The sequence below is a fragment of the Homarus americanus genome, unplaced genomic scaffold (assembly GCF_018991925.1).
Source record: "Homarus americanus isolate GMGI-L3 unplaced genomic scaffold, GMGI_Hamer_2.0 scaffold45562, whole genome shotgun sequence".
Classification (NCBI taxonomy): Eukaryota; Metazoa; Arthropoda; class Malacostraca; order Decapoda; family Nephropidae; genus Homarus; species Homarus americanus.
Genome location: NW_024744839.1, coordinates 6038892 through 6064301, shown reverse-complemented (window position 1 = coordinate 6064301; position 25410 = coordinate 6038892). Strand labels below are relative to the sequence as shown.

General features: G+C 41.4%; 1 protein-coding gene across 4 annotated transcripts in view; it reads left to right on the top strand.

Annotated features, from left to right (window-relative positions):
* Window positions 1–10082, top strand: part of LOC121878229 (ATPase family protein 2 homolog) — a 39623-nt gene extending 29541 nt beyond the window's left edge. For 3 of the 4 annotated variants that reach the window (XM_042384322.1, XM_042384323.1, XM_042384321.1), the window contains exons 9-11: window positions 1662–1859; window positions 9310–9480; window positions 9597–10082. In XM_042384322.1, the coding sequence (XP_042240256.1) occupies window positions 1662–1859; window positions 9310–9480; window positions 9597–9782 (555 nt within the window). In that variant the 3' untranslated portion in view covers window positions 9783–10082. The remainder of the gene's footprint in view (window positions 1–1661; window positions 1860–9309; window positions 9481–9596) is intronic. The other variant, XM_042384324.1, reaches the window with a different exon arrangement.
* Window positions 10083–25410: the final 15328 nt, after the last annotated feature.

Genomic DNA, 25410 nt, shown 5'->3' with positions numbered 1-25410 from the left:
GGGGAAGTGGCAGATCTTCACAGTCATCCAGAGCAAAAGTTATGATCATGGGAGAATTTAATCATGAATTTTACCATAAAAGTTGAGGGAGAAGAATTCCTTGACCTCATTCAAAGATTCTTTCCTCATACAACACGTGACAAAATCCACGACGGGAGACAAGTTAGTTAATTACAGCAGTTAATTTATTGAAAAAAACAAAAAAACATAACATGTTAAAAAAAATTACATTCTGGATTTAGTCTTGAAGACTTAGGAGGCAATGGTGGACAAGGTCCATGTCCGGGAAAAACTAACTCCAGCCAGCAATCACCACATACTAAGATGGAACATTATCTTTGATAGTCAGGAGAATGTAGTTGAGGTGGAATCCGATGACTTCGACCATGGAGATTACCAGTTCTGAGGGACAAACTACTGAGAATTAACAGTTGAGCAATTTATATCCCAGAAAACAAGGAAGAGAGGGAATAAGACTAGATGGGCAAATCACAAATACAGGAAAGCCTGCAAAAGAAAATTCCATCCATGGAAGAAACACCAGAAAAATATCCCAACTACATAATCATGTGGATTATGTAATATACATAAAGGCCCTAAATGTGGCCAATCAGGAAATTAAATCAGGTAAACAGCACTTGGAGATGAAATTAGACTTTTTATGTGTATCCTGAGCATATAGACAGAAAGCAGATGGCCTAAATAATCACTTTGCACCAGTATTCACACAAGAGACCATGGATAACTTGCCAGTACCGAGGAGAATACATACCTCTGGGGTGGAAAATTAATTGAGAGAGAAACTAAGACCAGCTACCCTGAAAGAATTCAAAGCCCCTGGAGTGAATGAAACACAGACCAAGGTAATAAGGAGGTGGCAAACAAGATATGCACTGCACTGAGATTCTTATTCAGGATATCTCCTTATCAAGGAAAAGTGCCTAGGGACAGGAAAGGAGCCAAAGTCATCCCAATATACAAGAAGGGTAGAAAAGGTGCTGAAGAAGCTGTAAACTCATCATGGCTTGATTGTTTGGAAAATAATTCTGCCTAATAAACTTCCTCATGTCCCCTGAAAGAGTAAGACCACACGGACCAAAACTCACCAGTTTATGTGTTGTACATTGATTTTCTTATAAGGCTTTTGACAAAGTCCCACATGCACAGCTAGCCTCGTAAGATCCAGTCACATGGTGTCATAGGTAATATAGTGAAGTGGATTAACAAATGACTCAAAGCCAGGCAACAAAAGGTGGCAATAAATGGGAGTACATGGATTGGTTTTAGTATGTGTGGATAATAAGGGTTCTGGTTGAGGGGGTTGGATTATATTGTTATTTTTCATAAAAACAATACCAGTAGTTCCCAAATGCTACTTTCCCATATGCCTTGATTCTTCAGGAATGCATCCGTTACCATTTGCTAGGGTTGACTGTATGTGGATCTAAAAACTCATTGGAAATCCTCTTCTCCCAGTGCTGGAGTGGTGTGAAAGTGAAGGATTTTTTTAATTTTCAGCATCTTTTGATTCCCAGTCACAAGTTTTGGTCCCTGGAAAACTGGTTGTATCTTGTAGACTTCATGGGAATACCATAGTTGACCCTAGTCCAACCCATTTAAAATACAGGATGATCAGGATTAATTGTACTTTTTTTTATCAGGCAAATGACTCGTCTCCATGTATCATACACTTTGAGAATTTTGATGGCCTCGCTGGCAAGAAGAAACTTGGTGAGCATGGAGGGACAGATGTTGAGAGTCGCATCATAAATCATCTTAAGGTTCAGCTGGATGGTATTGTTCAAAATGATGGTATCTTCATTTTTGCAGAAACCAACCGCCCGGATCTTCTAAATAAGGTTAGTTGAGTGTTTTTTAAATTGTGTGATTATACTCAAGGGACAAAATAGTTTTTAAAACAATAAAAAGCTAAATATAGTACAGGTTGTACCTCTCTAGTCCGGCAACCTCGGGACCTGACCGGTGCCGGACCATGGAAATTCACCCTTTTCCTGGATAGATAGTGACTTGTGCTTATGCTTGGAAGCACTAGCACCACTTTCTCTGCATCATGGTCTCTTTGAAGACATATTGAAGGGTTAAATGTCGTATAGTAGCTTCTCAATTTTCGCGAGTTTTTAATTCTTAACGTATTTTATTGGAACACAAAAAAATAAATAAATAAAAATTTTGACGGCGGAAACTTGAATTTCGACGGGTTTGAACGGCCCGCCAACGTGCAGACGACGTGCATAATCGTGTAAACAGCGTCATTTCTCTTATGTACAAAAGATTCATTATTGTTTATTACTGAATGTCTTTTTTATTGAATTAATGTTTATGTGTGCAAAATGAGCAATACAATTCATTAATAATACGTAGAATATTAAAACACACGAGGAAATGACACAGCATTGTATTCGTTGATTACAAAACCAGTGACTGACTGGTTCTACATATAAAACTGAAGAAAATAAGACCTTGGTTGTAGCTGTAGTAAAATTAATATGGTTGTTTTAAGTAATGTTATTTAATGTTAATAAATGGAACAATAGAAGTAGCTGACGATAATGGTAAAGAAAAAAGAGAGATCGCATATGTAAGTGCGCATGCGCACACGTGAAAACATATCATCATTACTTTACATAAGAATATGAAAGCAACACTTATTTACTGTTCATATATATTTTAATTAATGTTTCTGAATTTGTTTTTATTGAATTAATGTACGTGTGTGCAAAATTAACAATACAATTTATTAATAATACGTGGAATATTAGAGGAGACGAGACGGCTGCCGGCATTGTTTATGTTAAAGCTTACGAAACCAGTGACTGATTGGTTCTACATATAAAACTGAAGAAAATAAGACCCTGAGTTTAGCTGTAGTAAAATTAATGTAAAAAATGAATATGGTTGCTTGAAGTACCTGTAATGTTATTTAATGTTAATAAATGGAACAATATAAGTAGCTAACCATTAATGGTAAAAAAAAAAGTGAGACTGCTCGTATGTAAGTGCGCACATGTGAAAATATATCGTCATTACTCTACATAAGAATATGAAAGCAACACTTATTTACTGCTCATATATATTGAAGGGTTAAATGTTGTACTCTGTATAGACTCTGTATAGACAAGCAGAGAGAGAGAGAGCAGCCGAACTGCCGGATGTAAACAAACCTTAATTTCCCGGCTTTTTTTTTTTAAGGGGATTAGCCCACCCGGGCAAGGTCACTGACCCACATTGGGGCCTGAGGGGCAAAAATTTAATACTCCTGTAATAATAATAATAAGTAGATAAGAAAAAAAAAAAAAAGCTGCCTATCTACCTATTGGACAAACTAAAATCGTTCCGGACCACGGGAGTTTCCGGACCACAGAATGCCGGACTAGAGAGGTACAACCTGTACAGGCAACAGTCATTAAATGCCATCGTTATGTAATCGATCGTATATTTATATTAATAACTTATGGGGAAAAATGGAATCCATTCCTGAGCCCTTGAAGAGCCCAAATAAGTTTTGTATTCTGCTGCTTACTCCCTCCTTGTGTTGTCCATGCCTTCTTTTACAGGGGACTATTCCTGTATACACCGACGGCTCTAAGTCGGATACAGAGATGGGTTTTGGGGTGGTCTTTCCCAATTTCTGTCAGGACGTTCGTCTTCCCACTATGCCATCTATTTTTACTGCAGAGTTTTCGGGTATTTTACTTCCCCTCAAGATTATTTTTACCCAACCTCATAACAATTTTACAATTTTTATTGATTCTCGTAGTGCTCTCCAGGCCTTAGCTAATGTCTCATCACCACATCCCTTAATTATACAGTAAAACCTCGATTAACCGACTTTCGGATTAACTGTGTTTTTTTTTTTTTTTTTACAGAGATTAGCCCACCCGGGCACATGTCACTGACTCACATCGGGGCCTGGGGGGCGATAATGTAATAATATTAAAAATGATAATGCTAATAATAATAATAATAAAGAACCATAAAGAAATGCAAAAATGAAAAAAATGTCAAGAGTGAGAAACAATGTACCTGTATGTATGTTGTGTTGTCAATAGTAAGAGAAACAATTGAGACCCTGCAATTGTGTGTAAATGAGGCAGAAAGTCAGATCAGCAACTTGGGACTTGGTCACAACTTTTGTGATGACACATGTTCTTTGACTTTTCCATTTTTTATTCACGGTTTCTGTGCTGGTTCATATTTATTTACTTAAGTGGTTTATGTTTTAAAGCAAATTCTATTGAAATATGAATGGCAAATGAACAAAAATGAATAGAGGGACTTAAATGAGGTAGGTTAGGGAAAGGTACTTTGAAAATGTATGTTTTATTTCCATAGACTTTATGTACTATTAACCTACCTTTTCAATTATCCGTCGGCCCCTTCCCCCCATATGTGGTCGGTTAATTGAGGTTTTACTGTAGATATTTTACAGTGGCTATTCTCATCCAACGTCGGGGCTGGAAAGTCGGTTTTTGCTGGGTTCTGGCCCATGTGGGGGGAAAAGGGGAAAGAGCTTGCTGATGCTGCGGCAAAAGCAGCTGCTTCTGGCCCAATGGCAAGTCGTTCCCCTGTACCTGCTTCTGGTATAAAACCAGTAATAAGAGCTGCCATCCGCTTGAGTTGGAAATGCAGGTGGGATGCTGTCGAAGCAAACAAGACCTGCGACATCCACTGCTAGGGAATGTATCCCATTAAACTACCATGTTATAATGCCCCCCATCTACAATATTTTAACAAGCGATGGGTTTTTCAGGAACGTAACTCCATCGCATCTCGGGGGTTACCTATACAATTATCGCTTTTTTTTTTTAATTAAAATTCCATTTTTTACATCAATTTCATTATTCTATATTATTTAACATCAATTTATATATATTATTTGTTATGTATGGGATATTATTGTTGCTTTGCATGGGCAGGGTTGTGCTTTAATCGAACCTAAAATATGGAATTACTGTAACGTTGTTCGACTTGGGACAAATTTACTTACAATCAGGGTCAAGGAACGTATCCCTGTCATAAGTTGGGGACTGCCTGCCCTGTATATATCTCATTGGTAAAAAATACATCAGGAATGCATTTTAATACTGTATATGCACTGGTGCAGTATGATGATCCCATTGTCCACTGTTTTGGATAGCGCTTCATTTTCCAGGAACATATCCTGAGTGCTAATCAGGGTAATTACTGTAGAGTATTACTATACAAGTGATTTCTCTGTTTGCCGGAACAAATGGTGCAGAGCACTTCCGGGAATGAGAGGTTTCCGGACAATGAGACAACTCTCTCAAAGCCGGGAAAAAATCCCTCATCCTCAGAATATTCTGGGTAATGGAAAAATATTCTCAGAAGTTCCAGAAAATGGTCATTACATCACCTCTCAAAACCGGAAAAATCCCTCGTCCCCAGAATATTTCAGGTAATGGCAAAATGTTCTCAGAAGTTTCAGAAATTGTGCCTCATTTTCATCTCTCAAACCTGGAAAAAAAATTCCCCATCCATGGAATTTTCCAGAAAATGTGTCCCTCAAAAAATCGTTCTCAAAGCCAAAATTTCGGGAAAATTCCGGCTTTGGGAACAATTTTCTGAGAAATTTCAATTCTGGCTGTCAGAGAGTTCTGGTTTAGAGGGATTCCAACTAACCGAGATATTAATATTTATTTGAACAAACATTTAGATACAGTAAGTCCTCGTGTAACGTTGCTCCCGACAACGTTGTTTCGTTATAACATCGCTACTCTTTAGATACCCATGATTCGGACAACGTCCCACCGATTCGGTATAACTTCATCACGGACTACTTTGTACGGTGCATCACCCTCTCTCATCTTGGCGCGCTTCACTCACGGAGCGTCACAGTATCCCCAGTCTTTGTTAAGCTTCCACAGCGTTCGTGCGTGTTTAAGTGTTTTTGCTCTAAATACTGTACTGTACCATTCGAAATGGCTTCCAAGAGCCAATCAAGTGCTACTGATGCTAGTGTTGTGAAGAAGTAACTTAAGACCATTAGCCTTGCTCCGAAAATGGAGGTTTTAAATCGTTTTGAGAAAGGTGAACGTGTTGTGGACATTGGTGCTACGCTAGGTCTAACCCCCACAACAGTGCTCACAGACAAGATTAAGGCTAGTGCTGGAAGTGGTACAGTACTTCTATGAGTGCAAGAAAGAAAAGTTGTGCTCGAAGTTCTGTGATTGAAAAGATGGAGAAGATGCTGGCTATGTTGATGGAGGACCAGAATCACCGCAATGCCTCCGTGAGCCTTGTGGTTATCCAGCATAAAGTAAAATCCCTGTTTGACGACTTAAAGGCAGAAGAGGGTGAAGGATTGAAGGAAGAGACCTTTACGGCCAGCTGAGGATGGTTTCAACGTTTTAAGAATTGTTATAACTTCCACAATATTAAGATGACTGTGAAGCTGCTAGTTCAGATACGGTTGCTTCCAAGATATTCCCGCCTAAGTTCAAGAACATTATCGAGGAAGGAGGCTACTCAGCGAAGCAAGTCTAGAGGATGCTCGAAAGAACCTATATCTCCAAGGAAGAAAGAAGAACACCAGAATTTAAAGCGGCAAAAGACCGCTTGACGCTGTTGCTTGGCGCAAACCCTGCTAGTGACTTGAAGCTGAAGCCAATGTTAATTTCTCGCGCTGCCAACCCACGTGCTCTGAAAGGTTACTCAAAGGATCACATTCTTGTCATCTACAAGGCAAATAAGAAGGCATGGATAACCAGCGCCATATTTAGCCAGTGGTTAAATGTGTACGCCATCCCTACAATGAAAGAATATTGTGCCAAGGAGAACCTAGACTTTAAAATTCTTCTTGTCGCTGACAATGCTCCAGCGCATCCTCCCAATCTCGACGATTTACATGACGGTGTTCGAGTTGTATTCCTGCCTCCCAACACAACAGCACTGATGCAGCCTATGGACCAAGGCATTTTAGCCGCATTCAAGGATTATTTATGGCTTACCATGGACCAACTGCTCAAGGCTACTGATGGAGAAAATAAATCAATGATCCGAGAATATTGGCGGTGCTACAACTTTCTTCATGCAATCGACAACATTGGCAAGGCATGGGAAGAAATTTCAGAAAGTTGCCTGAATGGTGTGTGGCATAAATTATGGCCCGAGTGCGTGAACAGCTTTATGGGATTCACGGACTTAGTCCCATCTGTGAATAGGGATATCCTCAGCTTGGCAAGACAGGCAGGTTTTCATAAGTTGGAATCTGAGGATATTGAGCAAGTCCTGGCATCCCATACAGAAGAGCTACCTAATGAAGATCTGCAACTTTCTAACAGAACAATGTGCCACTGATGACGCCGACGACGAAGAAGAACTACAACGAACGCTAACTACCAAGAGGATGGTAGAAGCGTTCGACATGATCCAGCTAGCAATGCAAATCTTCATTGATGATGACCCAAACAGAGAACGTAGCTCAAAGATTGTACGCAACTTGGAGAAAACTTTTAGTTGTTATAATGAGATCTACAAGGAGAAAAAGAAGAGGAGCACTCAGCAGTCAACGCTGGAATCTTTTTTTCGTCGCCGGAAGGCAGAAACAGCATCTTCACAACAGTTTGCAAGGGAGGAGGAGCGAACAGCTGCATAGGAGGAGCAAACAGCAGCCGAGGAGGAACCCCAGTCAGAGCGGGAGGAGGAGCCACCTGCCGGGTCTCAGTGACTCACCGCCCTCCTCTCCACTACCCACCACACACTCGCTCCACCTCCGCCCATTAGTGAGTACAATACATAATGATTTAGTTTATATATCTTTTGGATGTATAATATATACGTGTACTGTTTTCTATAAAAATTCCATTGAATTAATGTACAGTATTTGTAATGTATTTTATGGGGCAAAGGGAGGCTGGGGAACGTAACTCCCGTATTTTATCTATTTCTTGTGGGGAAAATTTATTCCATTAACGTTGTTTCCGTTAACGTCGCAGTTTTCATGAACGGAACCACGATGTTAAGCGAGGACTTACTGTACTGAAACTACAGGTATTCAGGATTATTTTATTAAAAGAAAATGGTGTTTCTAATTTAACTAGAACTGATTTTATACTCTTTCTTTATATATACAGTAGGTAGTTGGCAGCTATCAAACAAGGAGGCACTACCGCTTGGGAAAATATTGGAAGCATAATGTGTTGTCTGTGGTAAACCCTGCTGCCATATGGCATCACAAAAATTGTGACCAAGTCCCAGGTTGCTGATCTGACTTTCTGCCTCATTTACACACAATTGCCGGGTTTCAATTGTTTCTCTTACTATTGACAACACAACATACTGTATATCGTTTCTCACTCTTGATTTATTTTTTCATTTGTGTATTTATTTATGGTCATTATTATTAGTACAGTACTTTTATTTTTTGGTTATAATTTTTTTCCTTTTATTAATTATTATTATTATTATTATTATTATTATTATTATTATTACTACTACTAATTATTATTATTATTATTATTATTATTATTATTATTATTATTATTATTATTATTATTATTATAATATTTCGCCCCCCCCCCCAGGTCCTGATGTGGGTCAGTGACCTATGCTCGGGTGGGCTAATCCCCTTAAAAAAAAAAATATATTTAAGTCCCCCATCATTATACAGCTCCTCCCTGACTTACCACGGGGTTAGGGACCCAAATCCAGGTCGTAAGTCGAAAATGCTTAAATAATACACAGAAAATCTAAAATGGGTGTCTTTTTCTTCTCAGCACCACAAACGAAAATTTTTGTTATTACACAGCGCAATCACTGACGTGGGGACTCGAAAATACGTAATTTGACAAAATTTGGGTACGACCGAGGTAGGTTGTAAGTGCAGGTGGTCGTAAGTCAGGGAGGAGCTGTACATTTGTTTTATTGAAAGTCTTGTCGAGAATTTATTCAAGATCATATGCTATCAAATTCATCTGTAGGAATCTTTTCCACCAATTAGCTCTGTTGTTACAATGCTACTGTGGATTTACTGTATTCATAAGTTTACTCAAGTATTGCGACTCTGCCACTTGTATTCAAACATCACCAAAGGGGAAAAGGAACCCTTGGAAGCAACTGCACATACCTTACATTTTGGGTTCATGGTCCTAAGGTCCAGTTTATCCATGTTTTTAGATACTTAAGTTAGGTGCACTGTTGGTCCCAGTGATGTAAGAACTTCTGATCCTTTCCTCAACTACATTTGATTATCATATTTCTATTTTAAGAGATAGTCAACACATTAAGCTTTCCATGTAAATACTGTTTACAAAGATTCTTTGTTTTTAGGACGTGATTCGACCTGGCCGCTTCCATGAATACTACTTTGTTGACTTACCTAAACCTGAAGATAGACGACTTATTCTCGGTAAACACTTATTACCTAGCAAGGTGGCAGAAGCTGTAGAACTTGATAACCTCATCCAGCAAACAACTTTCTTCACAGCTGCTGAGGTAGTAGTGAGTAGTTTATATAACTACAGTATATTATTTAATACATAGTAAAATAATGCATTCTTTATTAATAAACATACAGTAAATTATTTCATTTCTAAATCATAATATTGTCTCTACAGCTTGTTCATTTGTGTGAGGAGGTCAAGACTCAGAGTAAAAGAGAAAGCATATGGAATGTTGATGATCCTGACTACACCATCAACAGTGGCAGGTGCAGTGAAGAAATACTTGAATCACTGATCCCCAATACCTCACAAAAAATGCTTCACAAATATAAAGCATTTGCAAAAATTTATTGTTCATGAAAAATGTAACAATTTACAATATATTATTTTATAAACTATTTTAATATAATATGCTCCAGAGCATTTTTTTACAAATGGAGACATTAAATAATAATATTACATGGTTTGTACTGAGCTTTGTTAATATAAAATGGAATACATATTTCATTTTAAATACAGGCAGTGACTGTTATACGATAGGGTTTGGGAACTAAAAAATCCATCGCTGGAATAATGATTAGATTATTTCTAAATAACTCAAATAATTTGTAAATAGACATAAAATCAATAATCTTATACAAAATAAAGATATAAAAAACATTAAATTTTTACAAAAAAACATATATATATTTAATATATTTAGTTACTGTACAAGTACCGTTACTTGTTATGTATGTGTACAGTAGTTAGTTGCGATCCCCCAGCCGCTACTACAAGTAGGTACAGTATAATGAATTTTATTTTGTTTATTTTTATTGAACTCTTATCTTGTGTGTGCATGCAGTAACAAGGTGCCTCGCAGCCCCAGGCTAGACCAACAGGGGATCTTGGAGCAGCAATGGGCCCCAGAGGGATGATGCATTGGCCCACTGGCATGTGGGTGCCCTAAGCATAGCCTGCCAACTTGACTAGGCAACTGCACCCAGTAAGGTCATCCTTATGCAGTCAAAAACACAATCATAATCACAGATCAAAACAAAAACAAATATACAACCTCTTATGGTCACTGCATGAAATCTCAGAACCCTTCTGGATACTGGCACGAATGAGTGTCCCAAAAGAAGAACTGCCCTTGTAGCATAAAAGCTGTCTAGCTACATCAACATAGCAGCCATAAGTGAGTCCCGGCTCCCAGGCAAGGGTTGACTCATAGAACAGGGTTTTGTTTATACCTTCTGGAAGGATATGCCTGCTGTGGAGAGAAACCACATCTATGGAGTTGGCTTTGCCATTCGCCAATCCATCGTACATAAGCTAACTCAAATGCCTGATGGGATCAACGAGCGCCTCATGATGCTCAGAGTCTCACTGAATCACTCATGTCATGCCTTTGTCATCAGTGCATATTCCCCAACACTGATTGCAGAATTATGATATCAAGGAGGCCTTTTATGCCGACCTTGACAGGGTGATAACCTCTATACCCAAAGAAGATAAAGTTGTGCACCAAGGTGACTTCAGTGCCAGAGTTGGAGAGGCTGACATATGGCAGGTAACCATCGGGAGAAACGGAGTAGGCAAGTGTAATCCCATTGGCCTACTCCTCCTTAGCAAGTGTGCTGCACACAACCTCACTATCATCAATACCTTGTTTAGGCAGGCCCACAAGTTCAAGGGGTCTTGGCAACACCCATGATCCAAACATTGGCATCTCATTGACTACATCATTGTCAGAGAAAGTTATCACCAAAATGTCATCATCACCCGAGCCATGCATGGCTCAGACCACTGTGACACAGATCATCAGAGCCAAACTCTCCCTTCACATTGCCCCAAAATGGTGAAGGCAACAAGCCTCCAGAAGAGGTTTTAACACCAAGGTACTGGATGATCCAGTGGTAGCACATGCTTTCAGAGAGCAGCTCAACGATGAGCTGATAAACAATCTAACAACAAACGACTTAAATCCAAGTGCTGCTCTCACTGACTGGCAGAGCAACCTTAAGTCTCGGACCAAAGCTGTTCCTTCCACGAGAAAAAAGCGGCGGCCCAGCGTGAACTTCAACTAATAAACGAATTGTGGAAAAATATAGCATGTAAAACACAAATATTTGCAGATCAACGCAAGATGAATGAATTTATCAATTCCACCAAAACCATATATGGCTCAATTACTCATGGCGTGGCTCCCCTCTGCTCATCCGATGGTAACTCCCAAATTAAAGACGAAGACATCTGTTAGCACTGGAAGCACTACCATTCACTGCTCAACCGAAACATCGATGTGGATGTCCTGACTAATCAGCAGGTTCCTCAGCACCAAGTGCCGAACCACCTCTTCTGTGTTCTATCCTGTGATGAGGTAGCTACCTCCATCAAGTAGATGAAAAAATAACAAAGCCACTGCTTGATGGAATCCCAGCCGTGGTGTATAAAGCAGAAGGACTTCTGCTGTCTCCACTCGGAATATGTGGGAGAAGGAGCAAATCCCCCAAGCTCTTAAAGATGCCTCGATTGTCAATATTTATAAGAACAAGGGAGACTGGTCAGACTATAGCAACTACTGTGAGATCTCGCTGCTGTCTGTAGCTGGCAAGATTAACGCCCGAATCCTCTTAAACAGACTTCTTCCCGAGCTGAAAAACTTCCTCCCAGAATATCAGTGTGGCTTTAAACCATCATGGGGCACACTGACATGATCTTTGTTGCCTGCCAGTTACAGAAAAAGTGCAGAGAACAGCGTCATGACTTGTACATGACCTTCATCAATCTTACTAAGGCCTTCAACTCGGTCAACAGGGAAGCCCTCTGGCGGACCCTCGGCCTTTTTTGACTGCCCATAAAAATTCATCGCCATTGTGAGACTACTCTACTATGGAATGAATGACAGTGTCCTGCACAATGGCACCCAGTCTGAGTTCTTCCCTAACCAAACAGGGGTAAAGCAAGGATGTGTAGTGGCACTGACACTTCCATTTTCTTGGCTGCTTTCCTTACTCGCATGAGTGCTAATATAGCTGGCAGGGCGGACTTTTCAACATGATACGACTCCAGGCAGGAACAAAGGTGTCGACTGCTCACACTGAACGTGTCTTACAGGAGATCTTGAACGCCTACGCAGATGCATATGCACACTTCGGCCTTGAGGTAAATGTACGTTAGACTCGGCTTCTCTTTCAGCCTGCCCCTGGTTCAACCACACCTCTGCTATCCATCTAGCTTAACAGTACTACCCTTTCTAATTCTTACTCACTTTCAGTACCTTGGCTCCAACCTGTCCATGACCGTGGTCATCGATGAAGAGATTTAACATCAGATCAGATGTGCATCTCTAACCTTTGGCAGACTCCGAAGCCGTGTCTTCAGCTGTAGGGAGCTGAAATTATTTACAGAGTTGCATGTATATCAAGCATTAGTCCTCCCCACCCTGCTATATGGCAGCGAGGCATGGGTCACATACAGGAGGCACCTCAAGGCACTTGAAATCTTTCACCAATGTAGTCTACATTCCATCCTCCAGGTTAGCTGGGAAGACAAGAGAACAAATGCCAGTATTCTCGCTGACACCAACTGTAGGAGCATCGAAGCTACTATTATCCATGAAAAACTATGTTGGACTGGCCATGGTACCCACATGGACGGCAGTAGACTGGCAAAGCAGCTACTTGAGTCACCTAATGAATAGTAAATGTAACCTGGTGGGCAAAGGAAAAGGTATAAGATAGTCTTGAAGACAAACCTGCCAAATCGACCTCACCTGGGAGATGATCACTCCACACTGTAACGCTTGGAGGAGCACCACATGAGAGGGTATGAATACTTGCGAGTTAGCCCAACTGCTTACCAAGGCAGACAAGCGCTGGCGCTAGAAAGATGCTACCGTAGCCACTCCTGCACTTCAGTCTGCGCGGAATGTGAGATCGTGTGCTGAAAAAATATTGATATTTACGATTATGTTATGTAAATAAAGTCAAGTAACACTTACCACTTCAATTAATACTTTGTAGTGTTTCCTCTGCGCTTCAGACAGTCTTTTAGCCTTCGAGGAACACTGTCAGCAAGGTTTTGCAAGAGGTCAGGTGACAAGTTAGCCCAGGTATCCTTGATGGCTGCTTCTAGCTTTGGGATTGATGATGTGTCAGCGTCGCGCAGACGACGCTTAACAATGGACCACAAATTTTCTGTTGGGTTAAGATCTGGGCTACTGCCAGGCCAGTCATTAAAGAAAGGTACCTCACAGTCTTTGAGCCACTGTATGACACTTTAAGCAGTGTGGCATGGGGCACCGTCCTGCATGAAAAGGCTTGCCTTAGCTTTATCAAATGATTCAGGTAAGAAATCACTGAGCAGTTCAAGATAGTTGTACTGATTCATCATCTGGTTCTTAGGGAGGATTACTAGTTCACCAACACCATAATACGTAAAGGAAGCCCAAACCATAAGTGAGGCAGGGTGCTTAACAGTCTTTACAGTGTACTGTGGGAGGTGTGCGTCTGAGTGGGGCAGGCGGTACACCCTCCCACCACTACTCCCAGTCACAGAAAACGTAGCCTCGTCGGACCACAATACACTTTTCCATGACTCTAAATCCCACACTTCATATTTCTTGCAAAATTTCATTCTATTTTCCTTGTCTCTTTGTCAACAGAGGTTTAGGGCGGGCACGAAAGCTCTTAAATCCCAGGTCATCGTGCAGGGCTTGTTGAACACAACGTAACGAGACGTGACTCAAAAGACGGGGGTTTCTCTCTTTCACTTCACGTGCTGTGAGTGAGGGATTGGACCGAACTTGTCGAGAAATAACCTTAAGTGTCCGTGGAGACAATAATTTAGGCCTACCAGACTTAGGTAATGGAGCTGGTAACTCGTCCTCTCTAAGGTCACGGAAACGTTTGACAAGATTTTGAACAACTCGTAATGCCACACCAGTCTGAGCCGAAATTTCTCTCAGTACATGGTTCGCTTTGTGCAATGCAATCACTGCTGCAATATCGTCTCTTGTAGTAACCCTCCTGGACATCTCTGATGGCCACTATGTCGGGTTAATGCACCTAAAACTAGACAAAACATGGCCACATGGCGCGGGAACCCGCACAATAAATCTTCCCCTCACAGTTGCCAGAGGCGCACTGACTACAAACCGTGACGTGTTCTCAGTTGCCAAATGTCACCACTTGCCAACAAACTAAGCGTTTTGAGATCTCGCATCCCAGGACAGCCTTCACAACATATGATCTTATTTTTGCAAGAACTTAGTTCGTCGGCCCTATCGCAATTTAATATTCCGCGCAGACTGTAGATGTAGCCCTCCACACGTGCAACATCCGTGGATGGCCCTGCTGGTCCTTTTATCGGCCTCTCAAATCACCTCAAAGTTCACCAATGAAGGTGCATTGTTAATAACTCATATCATAGCTGGATGATCATCATACTTGATTCCAAGTGACAGCAAAATAGTAATGTATGTGCACGAAACCCGTCTTAGAATATGCACATACAAGTTGGAAATTATAATGCACAGTACAGTATATCTTTCTGTACAGCACTGTACTTCAAGAAGTATATTGTATTAAGAATTTCACTGAATATCTCTCGAGAAGCAGAATCATTTAATAGTCAACAACTATACTGTATATACAAGTCATTGTCACACAAATTCATAATCCACAATAGTTTAGATAAGGAAATTAATAAAAGTACCTTAATTATTCAAGTATTTATTTTGTTTTGTAAACAAACATCAGAAGCCACAATTATCGTAAAATTTAAGTGGATATGTTCAGTTGCTCATGAAACCCACTTCGTTTGCAGGAACTTTGTTGTCATAGGTATATTTAACATTGAGTAAAAGGGAATTGCTTTCAATCCTTTCTTATCTTGTATTATGCATACGTCAAAAATTGCTGTAATAAACAATGAAAACAATACATAGTACACCATCTGCCTCATCCGCTTCACTACCCACCAGACACCTCTGCCCATCGGTGAGTACCCATACAAACTTAGTACAGTAGAGGGGTACTTGTATATGTATGCACTACTTTCTATAGAAACGCAATAATTTTCTGTATTCATGGGGCAAAGGGAGGCTCAGGAACGTAACTCCCATATTTTATTTATTTCTTGTGGGGAAAATTTATCCGCTTTACGTTTCATACAGTATAACGTCGTATTTTCAGGAACGTATCCCTGACATTAAGCGAGGACTTACTGTACTGTATTTTATGTACAAAAAATAGTTCCTTTCACCCTTGAACAATCCTATGGGTATGCCGAGAGTGGACAAGTTCGGACAGCCAGACACCAGCTGATGTGAGACATGGCTGCTACATTGTGTATGCAGTGACGTTACATTAGGGAGAGCATAATGCATCCATAAATATGTTCATCTCACACACAGAATAAAGATGCAGAATATGTTTTTCTTGACTATACACATCAAACACCAGTGGCTGATCGTAAGCCACACTTTGTAGAGTTGTGTTCTGACCTCACCAGAGGAAAGGTCACGGCAGGCTTAGCCCCCGGGGATTAATTGTCAGTAATGGCTAGTGCTACTTGTGAACAGAGCTGTGCCCTTCTGAGGGCCAAGGAAGAAATCAAAGGAAGTGATAGCGAGGATGATGGAAGAAACGAGACAAGGCAAGCCCCTGTGTGACGAAAACTCAGGCGAATGGAAGGTTGTGAGGAGTGGGACGACCAAACTGGTGGTGAAAAAACACACCAAGGATATGACAACACCTAAGTGTACCAACTCTTTCAGTCCTTTGATAGACGAATTGGACAAGGCTGACAAGGAAGGTACAAAAACCTTAATTGTTGGTGATTCCCAGGTACAGTACCTGGACAGCTTTTTGTGGTAAAAAATAAAAATATACTGTAGGATGAGGGTGTTTGCCAGGAGCTGGTGTGGGGATATAGTTGACAGGATGGACAATATCTTGTCTGGTAATGGGAACAAACCCATTATCTGCCTTAGTGATGGCAATGATATTGGCTGGTGCAGGAGTGAGGAGCTCCTTGATAAGTTCAAGCCAGCTTCTGAATGTATTAGGTCGAAGGGAGGGATCCCTATCATATGTGGTGTCCTGCCTAGAAGGAGAGTTGGCAATGAATGGTTGTCAAGGGCAATTGGTGTCAACGGCAGAAGGGACTTTTATGCTAGGGATGGGGTGGCAACCCTGGCTGGCTCTCTTGAGAGGGCAGTTCAAAAGATGTCAAAGTCTTTATACTGCTCGGAGAACATGTGAGCATGGGGGTGGAGGAGACTGCAGTGGGACGGGTAAACAAAGTGAAAGGTTACAGGGAAATAGTGCTAGGAATGATGACAAAACAAAATTAGGCAGGGAGTTAAACCTAAACGCGACAAAGAGAGGACTCAGAACGCGACTAACTTAAATGTCTACTACGCAAACAGAAGAAATATGAGAAACAAAATGGATGAAATCAGGGCGTTGGTGTGTACCGAAAAAATCTATGTACAGTGATCCCTCAGTTAACAAAATTTTGGTTTAGGAATTACCTTCCATAAGAATCTTCAATTCGGTTAACGAAAAAAAGTCGGCTAACGAATTCCTTACGAATTCTTCTCAACATGTTTTCGCTGGCTCACCAGCTGGAATATTAGTCCGTCAATACAGTAATCAGTTCTAGGGCTTAAATTCGTTCCCATTTGAGTAAATATCAAGAAGGTTGTACTATTCAATAATTTTAAAAGTTTTATATTAAAATTTTTAGTCATTTTAACAATTATTGAACATAATTGAAGTACAGGAAACTAGTTTTTAGCGCGCCAAACAGCCACTTGACTCACCCCGCAGGCGTCAGTTTGTGTCTGCTCAGTGGAGGCAACATCTTGCTTGAGACTCTGTTGAACATAAACTATTTTTATGTTTTTTCAGTACAATTATTGGTCATTCTGAAATTTATTTTACATATTGACAATATATAGTGCAGTGCAGTGTTGATTTAAAGAAAATAATCTTGAATTACACCTAGTGAACTTAAAATTTTATGGGTGAAATGGCGGCATGAAGCATGGGGTGATTTCTCTTCCACCCCCACTTCCTTCTATTCTCCCTTCTCCTCCACCCCCACTTCTAATTCTAATCATCATCACAATCAACCAGGAGCCTTCTACATGCACACCTCAAAGTAAGTGTACTTTACTGTCATGATCATGATAACGGCTAACCTGAAAACCTTAAGGATTCATATTACGCTCAAACGTCCACAAAACCTTCTGAGTCCCCGAGTGGAAACGTCCCCCGTTTTCTCTGTTTCCCCGTCTTTGTTAGAGGGAACTTTGAATATCCACGGATTTAGTAGCAGACGCTGTATGTTGGGACCTGTTGCCATCCAACCCTTTGTAATCAATTTAATTTTGCTTTTGATAGTTTAGTCAGAGCATTGTAAGTGAAGATAATAGTAGGGAATGAAAATGAGTTCATAGTCTCAGTTTCAACGTCAGAGTGTACAGTAAATTAATTCATCGGAATAGAAGTAGGTGGGCTCCCTGGTCTGTTTTTAGTGAGGGCCCCGCGGGCATTTCTACCGTTAGTGAGTGCCCGTCCCTTCATCCATACAGGTATGCCATTCCACTCTGTGTTGTAATTCGCCCTTCTTTAAGTGATTTGACCCAATTAATAGTTGATTGTGCAAGTGTTACAGTAACGTAGTTGATATGCTCTGAGTGAAGTCATATTTACGTCTTTAACGTCCCCTGAAACGTGATGTTGTTGTTACCGTTAGTGAGTGCCCGTCCCTTCATCCATACAGGTCCCTAACGCAGCCTAGGCCGTGTCTGTAGCTTGGATGTTGTATCCACTATGTCTGGGGAGATGTCCGAGGTCCAGTAGGATCAGTTACCTTCGTGAGACCCGGCTGTCAGACACTTCAGACTACCTATAGCCCCCATAGCTGGCTCGTCTGGCCCTAACTCTCGGCCTGCGAGGTGACCCCGGATCACCAAGCCACACATCACTACCAGCCCCCATCATTGGTAGATGAGTGTCTAACTCAGTAGGGCTATTTGTATGGTGGAATTAATCCACTGGGATCTCCAGAGTTCGTCGGAAAGTACTCCATGGTGGCTGGACCCCATGGCTGTTGCTTGAGTATCACCCCTGACGACTGAGTGTTGTAGTGGCAGTTGCCCCTGGTCTTTATGGTGCTAAGTGACAATAAGAGTTGTGTGTTATTGAGTATGTCCACCCAGTAGGGTTGGAAGTGTTATTGAATATGTCCACCCAGTAGTGGTGTGAGTATGTTGAGCCTGAGGGCCTAGTACTAGATTTCGTCTGTTGGTACAAATAAATTCTTTCTCCTAATTTCATATTCATGTTTAAATAAATTGTGTATTTGTATAATTGTGTCTATTATTTACCTACAGTATTTACCGTTATTTCTTCCCTATTGCTTGATACTATCATTACATCTACCCACGAGCCTCCTCTCGTCACGCTACCAATGGTAATAAGTATGAGAGTACAAGGAATTGTTCCTGGCACACACAGGCCCTCATAAATGGTGGCAGCTCAGGCCCTCATATTACTGCATTTATTTTTAATGTAATTTTCGGTGAGCTGGAACCAATTACCCAAAATCCCATTGAAACAATGGTTTCGGTTAACGAACGACCTTCTGGAACGAATTGTGTTCATTAACCGATGGATCACTGTACAGTATAGTCTCGGTTTACACGGTCAATTAAACCCATGGAGGTCCGTGTAAAGCGAGAAAAGCGTAAACGAAATAACAGAACATATGGGATTAATTGAAATAGAGACTGGGCCGACCCCCAGACTACCCTTTTTCCGATACAATACATACGTTGTAGTAAAAATAACATCTTAATTTTATGATGGTATGCACACACAATTACTGTAATATTTAAGAGAAATATCAATAATATTAGGTTTTTTAACACTTACGTTAGTAGAAGAGATGGCTGGGTACATGGGGATGGGAGGTTGGTTCCAAGGCATAGGGCAGCTATTGGCCCTCACCTGTATCACTATCCACCACAGAGGCTTGCAAGGCCTCTTTGTCAAACCCCTGAAAGTCCATATCCTCACTATCACTGACTTGGGCTGGCTGTGGTGGGTGAAGAACTCGGTAATGTTTTGTTGACTGGTCGACCTTGTGCGCACCCTGCCCGCGCCGCTTCCCGCGTAAATGATGGAATGTACCACGTAACTAATAATTGCTGGTCTGGCCAGGTGCCAAGTAAATGACCAAACTCGTAAAGGAAATCCGCGTAATATGGATAAACTTACTCGAGAGTTACCTGTCGAATACTAAATTGCAGGTTACAAATTATTCCATACCGATAGGCAGAGTAGGAAAGGAGGCAGGGTGGCAATCTATGTCAGGTATAATCTGAAGTGTGAAATAAATAAGGAAATAAAAACTGAGCTGAAACAATTTGGATAGAATTAATTGATGGTAGAGAAAAATTAATCACAGGAGTAATATACCATATAGACTCCTAATTTTGACAGAGTTAATGAGCAACTTATTTGGGATGAAATGCACAGGGCTTCCATACATGGCAAAGTCTGTATAGTAGGTGACTAACTTTAGCCAAATAGAGTGGATTGATCTTACGGGTAACTCAGAATCAGAGGATTTTCTTGAAACAATCCAGGACTGTTTCCTCAGCCAACATATAACCAAACCCACCCAGGGTAATAATATACAGTACTCGATTAAGTTCTGTCAAACAGAAAATCTCATTAGTAATGTCGAGATAGGGAAAGAACTGGCTAACAGTGATCACAAAGAAATAAGATTCCAGTTAGAATTTCAGGGCAGTTGCAAGGAAAATTCCACTGAACTCCCAGATTTCAGAAAAACAAACTTTGATAGTTTGAAGAGGCAACTGAGAGAAGGGGCATCATGCTTAGGGGTGAATTACATGACCTCACACAATGTAACCACAGAGGGCGAGCTCACCTTAACCTAGAGACCTGATGGTTGAGGATGACCTGATCACGAGGTCTGAGGTTGATGAGTTCCACAACATTTTAAATAATGAGTTACTTAATGCACAAAGGCAGAACATAACATACAGAAAACTCAGATCAAACATCAAAGACTCTAAATGGATAAATAATTATTTAAAAAATATTATTGGACAAAGGAAGGCTATAGGTAGAATAATATATCGTAGTGAAGTTTACCTCCCAGATTATTATAAGGTATTGGCCAGTATGGTTAAGACCAAGATAAGAAAAGCAAAAAGGAATAATGAACTGAAGGTGGCAAGGGAGGCAAAGTCAAACACCAAGGGATTCTATCAAATGTATCACACTAAAACACGAGAAAAGATTGGACCAATACAGTCAGATACCGGCGAGCTAACTGATGACAACGGAGAAATGAGCAATAATCTGAAAAAATATTTTTCAACAGTTTTCACCACTGAAAATTTAAACATGATACCCGAGGCACCGACTCTATACAGAGATAGTGAAGAAAATAAATTGAGCGAGATAGTAGTGACTAGTAATGATGTTAGTAAGCAAATAGACAAACTTAAGCCTAATAAGCCACCAGGTCCCAGTGAGATATTTGCCAGAGTATTAAAAGAATGTAAGGAAGAGCTTAGTATGCCCTTAGCAAAATTGTTTAACATGTCCTTAAAAATAGTTGTAGTACCAGAATCCTGGAGGATTGCAAATGTAATATTGACTTATCCTTTAACTACTGTCCAATCAGTCTAACATCAATTGTAGACAAATTACTGGAAGAAATCATTTCAAACTCTATTCAAAATCACCTGGAGAAGCACAAGTTGATCTATGATTCCCAACATGGCTTCACAAGCAGGCATTCATGTCAAACTAATCTATTAACATTCTTTTCATCTGTTTTCAAATCAGTGGATGAGGGGCAAAATTATGATGTGGTATATCTCGACTTTAGCAAAGCCTTCAACAGAGTCCCCCCTCACGAAAGACTAATAAGAAAAGTAGAAGCCCATGGCATTAAAGGAGTTATTCTAAAATGGATTAGGGCGTGGTTACAGGACAGGAAACAGCGAGTGAGCATTAACGGCACTATATCCGAATGGAACAACGTCACTAGTGGAGTTCCTCAAGGCTCAGTACTTGGGCCATTATTATTTATTATACTGTTACGAACCACGCCATCAATTGTCATGATCTACCTACCCAGCACTACGAACCACGCCATCTATTGTCATGATCTACCTACCCAGCACCACGAGCAACACCATCTAGGGACGAAACCCGAGTATGACTAGTCTTAGTTACCACTCCGGGGTTTCCCTTCTCCATATCCTGATTGTTGCGTCACCTCCTCCAAGTCTTCCTCATCAGCTCCAGATCGAGGAGAGTTCAGTTCACTCTGGGAAGTGACCACACTAGGATCACCTATCCTGGAAACCTACGGCACAGTGACTACCTACCATCTTCTTCAATACTCAGCCATCTCAGCACTGCACTTGAGTATTTTGTAATCTTATATTGCCTCCCACCTCCACTTGCTTCTGTTTGTTGTATGTTGTATAAATATGTATATATACTGTTAAGCCAATGTTGCGTATGTTTAGGTTAAGTATGGTTAAGGGTAAATTATAGAAAGCTGAATATTTTGTTAAGGAATTTATGGTACAGTATTACCCCGCCTAACGCGGTTTCACTTAGCGCGTTTTCGCATATACGCGGTGCCTTGCCAGAGCTGAACTTTCACTTAACACGGATTTTTTCCACATATACGCGGTGAGTGTCCGGCTCGAGATGCTATTTTTAGATTTTGCCCACGCGCCACGCGCCACCCGCCCGCCCGCCTGCCCGCCTGCCTGCCTCTCCCTCCTCCTCCCTCCGCTTGGGCAAGCCGCGCGGTAAGGTTGCGCAGTGTGTGTCTTTGTTGCGTTATCACTGACGTCACATGACGTATCGGACTGTGATTGGCCATGCATCCCTACCCCCTCTGCTGCTAGCTGTAATTGGCTTAAAGTATTATGACGTGACCACCCCGGGGAGGGAGGGAGGGAGGAGAGACGACGCTTGACCTAGCCGCGGCAGTTTCATCCCTCAAGGCCACCCCGGGTTAACGCGCATCCATTGTTCCGTAAAATGGCTTCCGCCGGACCACCACCGTCCCCAGAGAGAGACCTTTCCTTACCTGGACCCAGCCGCACTAAGCCAAAGAAGATACGACGTTCATTAAGCTACGAGGTGAAGTACCAAATTGTTCAAGATTTGGAGAAAGGAAGACGGCAAGTTGATCTCGCGCGCCAGCATGGCGTCAACGAATCTACGATTCGTACGATCAAGAAGGATGCAGCCAAGATCAAAGAGCACATGAAAATCACAAAGTCTGCAGGTGCTTCATCTATCAGGTATTGCCAGAACAGGGTGCTGGCAAAAGTGGAAAATTTGCTGGTGAGTTATTTGGTGCGTCAGGCGCGACGCAACATGGCGGTGGACACGCGCTCAGTGCAGGAGTACGCACGTGAGCTATATGCAGCAGTGTCACGTAAACTGGGAATTGCAGAGCCCAAACCCTTCAATGCTTCCTCTGGTTGGCTGCATAGGTTTAAGAAGAGGAACAAGATCACCAACATCAACATTGGTGGTGAGGAAGCGAGTGCTGACCGTGTGGCGGCTGGAGATTTTCCTCCGTTTTTACGTGAGATTATGGAGGAAGGACAGTACAGTGACGACCAGGTGTTTAACATGGACGAATCTGGTCTTTTCTGGAAAAAGTTACCTTCCAAGACCTTCGTTGTCCAGTCTGCCAGCAAGGTAAGGGGTCGGAAGTTGCAGAAGGAACGCATCACCATCCTGTTTACCACCAATGCCTCTGGTACCTGTAAACCAAAGTTATCGGTGATTCACACAGCCCGCAAGCCGCACGCCTACAAGAATATGGACATGAACAAGCTTAATGTCCACTGGCTAACCGCACGTAAGGCGTGGATGTCCTCTTCTCTGTCCCTCTTCTGGTTTGACGACTGTTTTGTTCCTGACGTGAAGAAATTATGCGAGCAACAGAATGTTCCATTCAATATTTTGTTGCTCCTTGACAACGCACCTGGACACTCGCCCCTACTTATGGATCGTCACCCCAACGTAAAAGTGGTCTTCCTTCCTCCCAACACCACGTCATTAATCCATCCCATGGACCAGGAGTTGATCTGCAATGTGAAAGCTGCGTACTCTACAAAGAAGTTCAAGCTCCTGAACGACTCTACCAACACCAAGGATGAGTTGCGTAAGCTGGGTGACACCGACAGCGAGAGTAAAAGCGACAAGGAACAAGAGGTGGCGACTCAAGAAGTTCTCGTCAAACAATTTTGGAAGAAGTTTAACGTCAAACAAGCTGTAGACTTCTTGGTGGAGGCATGGGATCAGCTGTCTTTTGCTACGATTTGTCACGCATGGAGACATGTGTTGCATGGTATCCCAGGTGAGAGGAGGAGTGAGCCTGTGACTGGTGAGGTTCAGACCGTTGCAGTAGCAGTGGACCTTGCCAGAGAAGCTGCGCACAATATTACAGCTGAAGGCTTCTCCGAGACCACCAAAGAAGACATCCTGGCGGTGATCAGAGATCCTGAAGTGACTGCCGACGAGATGTTGGAAGAAGATCACGTCAGTGAAGAGGAAGAAGAAGGTGCGTCATTCTCCGAAGAACACAGTTTAAGTCATAGTGATATTAAGGGTGCCATGGAGTGTGCAGAGAAAATGAAGTCCTTCCTTTCCCGCGACAATAACGATGACCGCTATGAATTCTTCCATACCCGGCTGGTGCAGGCTATGGATCCGTACATCAGGGTATATCAAGACAACATAAACACCAGCCGTCAAAAAAGCATAACCAAGTTCTTCACCCGCAACCCACCACAGCCAGCCCAAGCCAGTGATAGTGACAGAGGTAGAGACAGTGAAGATGACTTTGAGGGATTTGTCAGGGAGGCCATAACAAGTGTGGGTGACAGTGATGGTGACTCACCTGGCACGGTGATTCACCTGAGGGCCAGTAATCTGCTCCCCTGCCTCGAACCACCAGCCTCCATCCTCGATGCCGACCCAACTCTCTACTACCGTAAGTAAATTCCACCCAATCCTTAGTTTCTCTTAGGTAACCTTCATTTTTCCCGTTAACCTTTTTATCTTTCCTTTTAACCTAACCTCTTCTATATTACTTGTTTTTTTCATACCATCATAAAGTTAAGATAGAATTTTTACTACAACATAGTTATGTGTCATAGTTATGTGTCGTCAAAAGTGGATTTGGGGTCGGGCTGGGTTCTATTGGAATTAATCCCATATGTTCTGTTGTTCACTTAAGCGGATTCATGGCCGGGACCCTCTGGGTTCAATTGACGTGAAGTGAATTTAACTGTACTTTATTATACACAACAAAAACTCGCACCCTTTTATAGTCCGATTGTCTTTATTTTTTTATTGTTGTTGCCTGTTGGGATCTGGGTAGACTTTTAACTATATTCTAAATCCCCAACTCGTAACAATACTGTACAGGTAGTTCTGCTATCTTGCGATAATTGTGTTCTTGTAAAATATCGTGTTATAGAAAATCGCGTAATAGAAATAACAGGGCTTATGGAGAAAATAGGGTTAGGTGCAGATTACTCGAAATCGAAAAAATTTAGTAGTTAGCCTAACACAAAGGATAGCACAGTCTAAATAAATGTTACATTCATATCTAATAATGAAATCATACAGTAAATGTAACACTTTACTTGATGGGGAGAAGGGTGATTCAGGTTGATAAAATCGATTTCTTCAAGTGTTATATCCTTTCTTACTATCATCACCGAATTCTATCACCAGAACGCTTTTTGTTGATATTCTTCTTTACTATATTCACAGTTAATACAGGGTTATGCTATAACGAACGATCCTACTACTAATATTCCTATAACTAACGGTTTTACCTATAAAATTGAGAATGCTATAACAACGAAACTCCTACAATCTAACATTATTTAATTTTT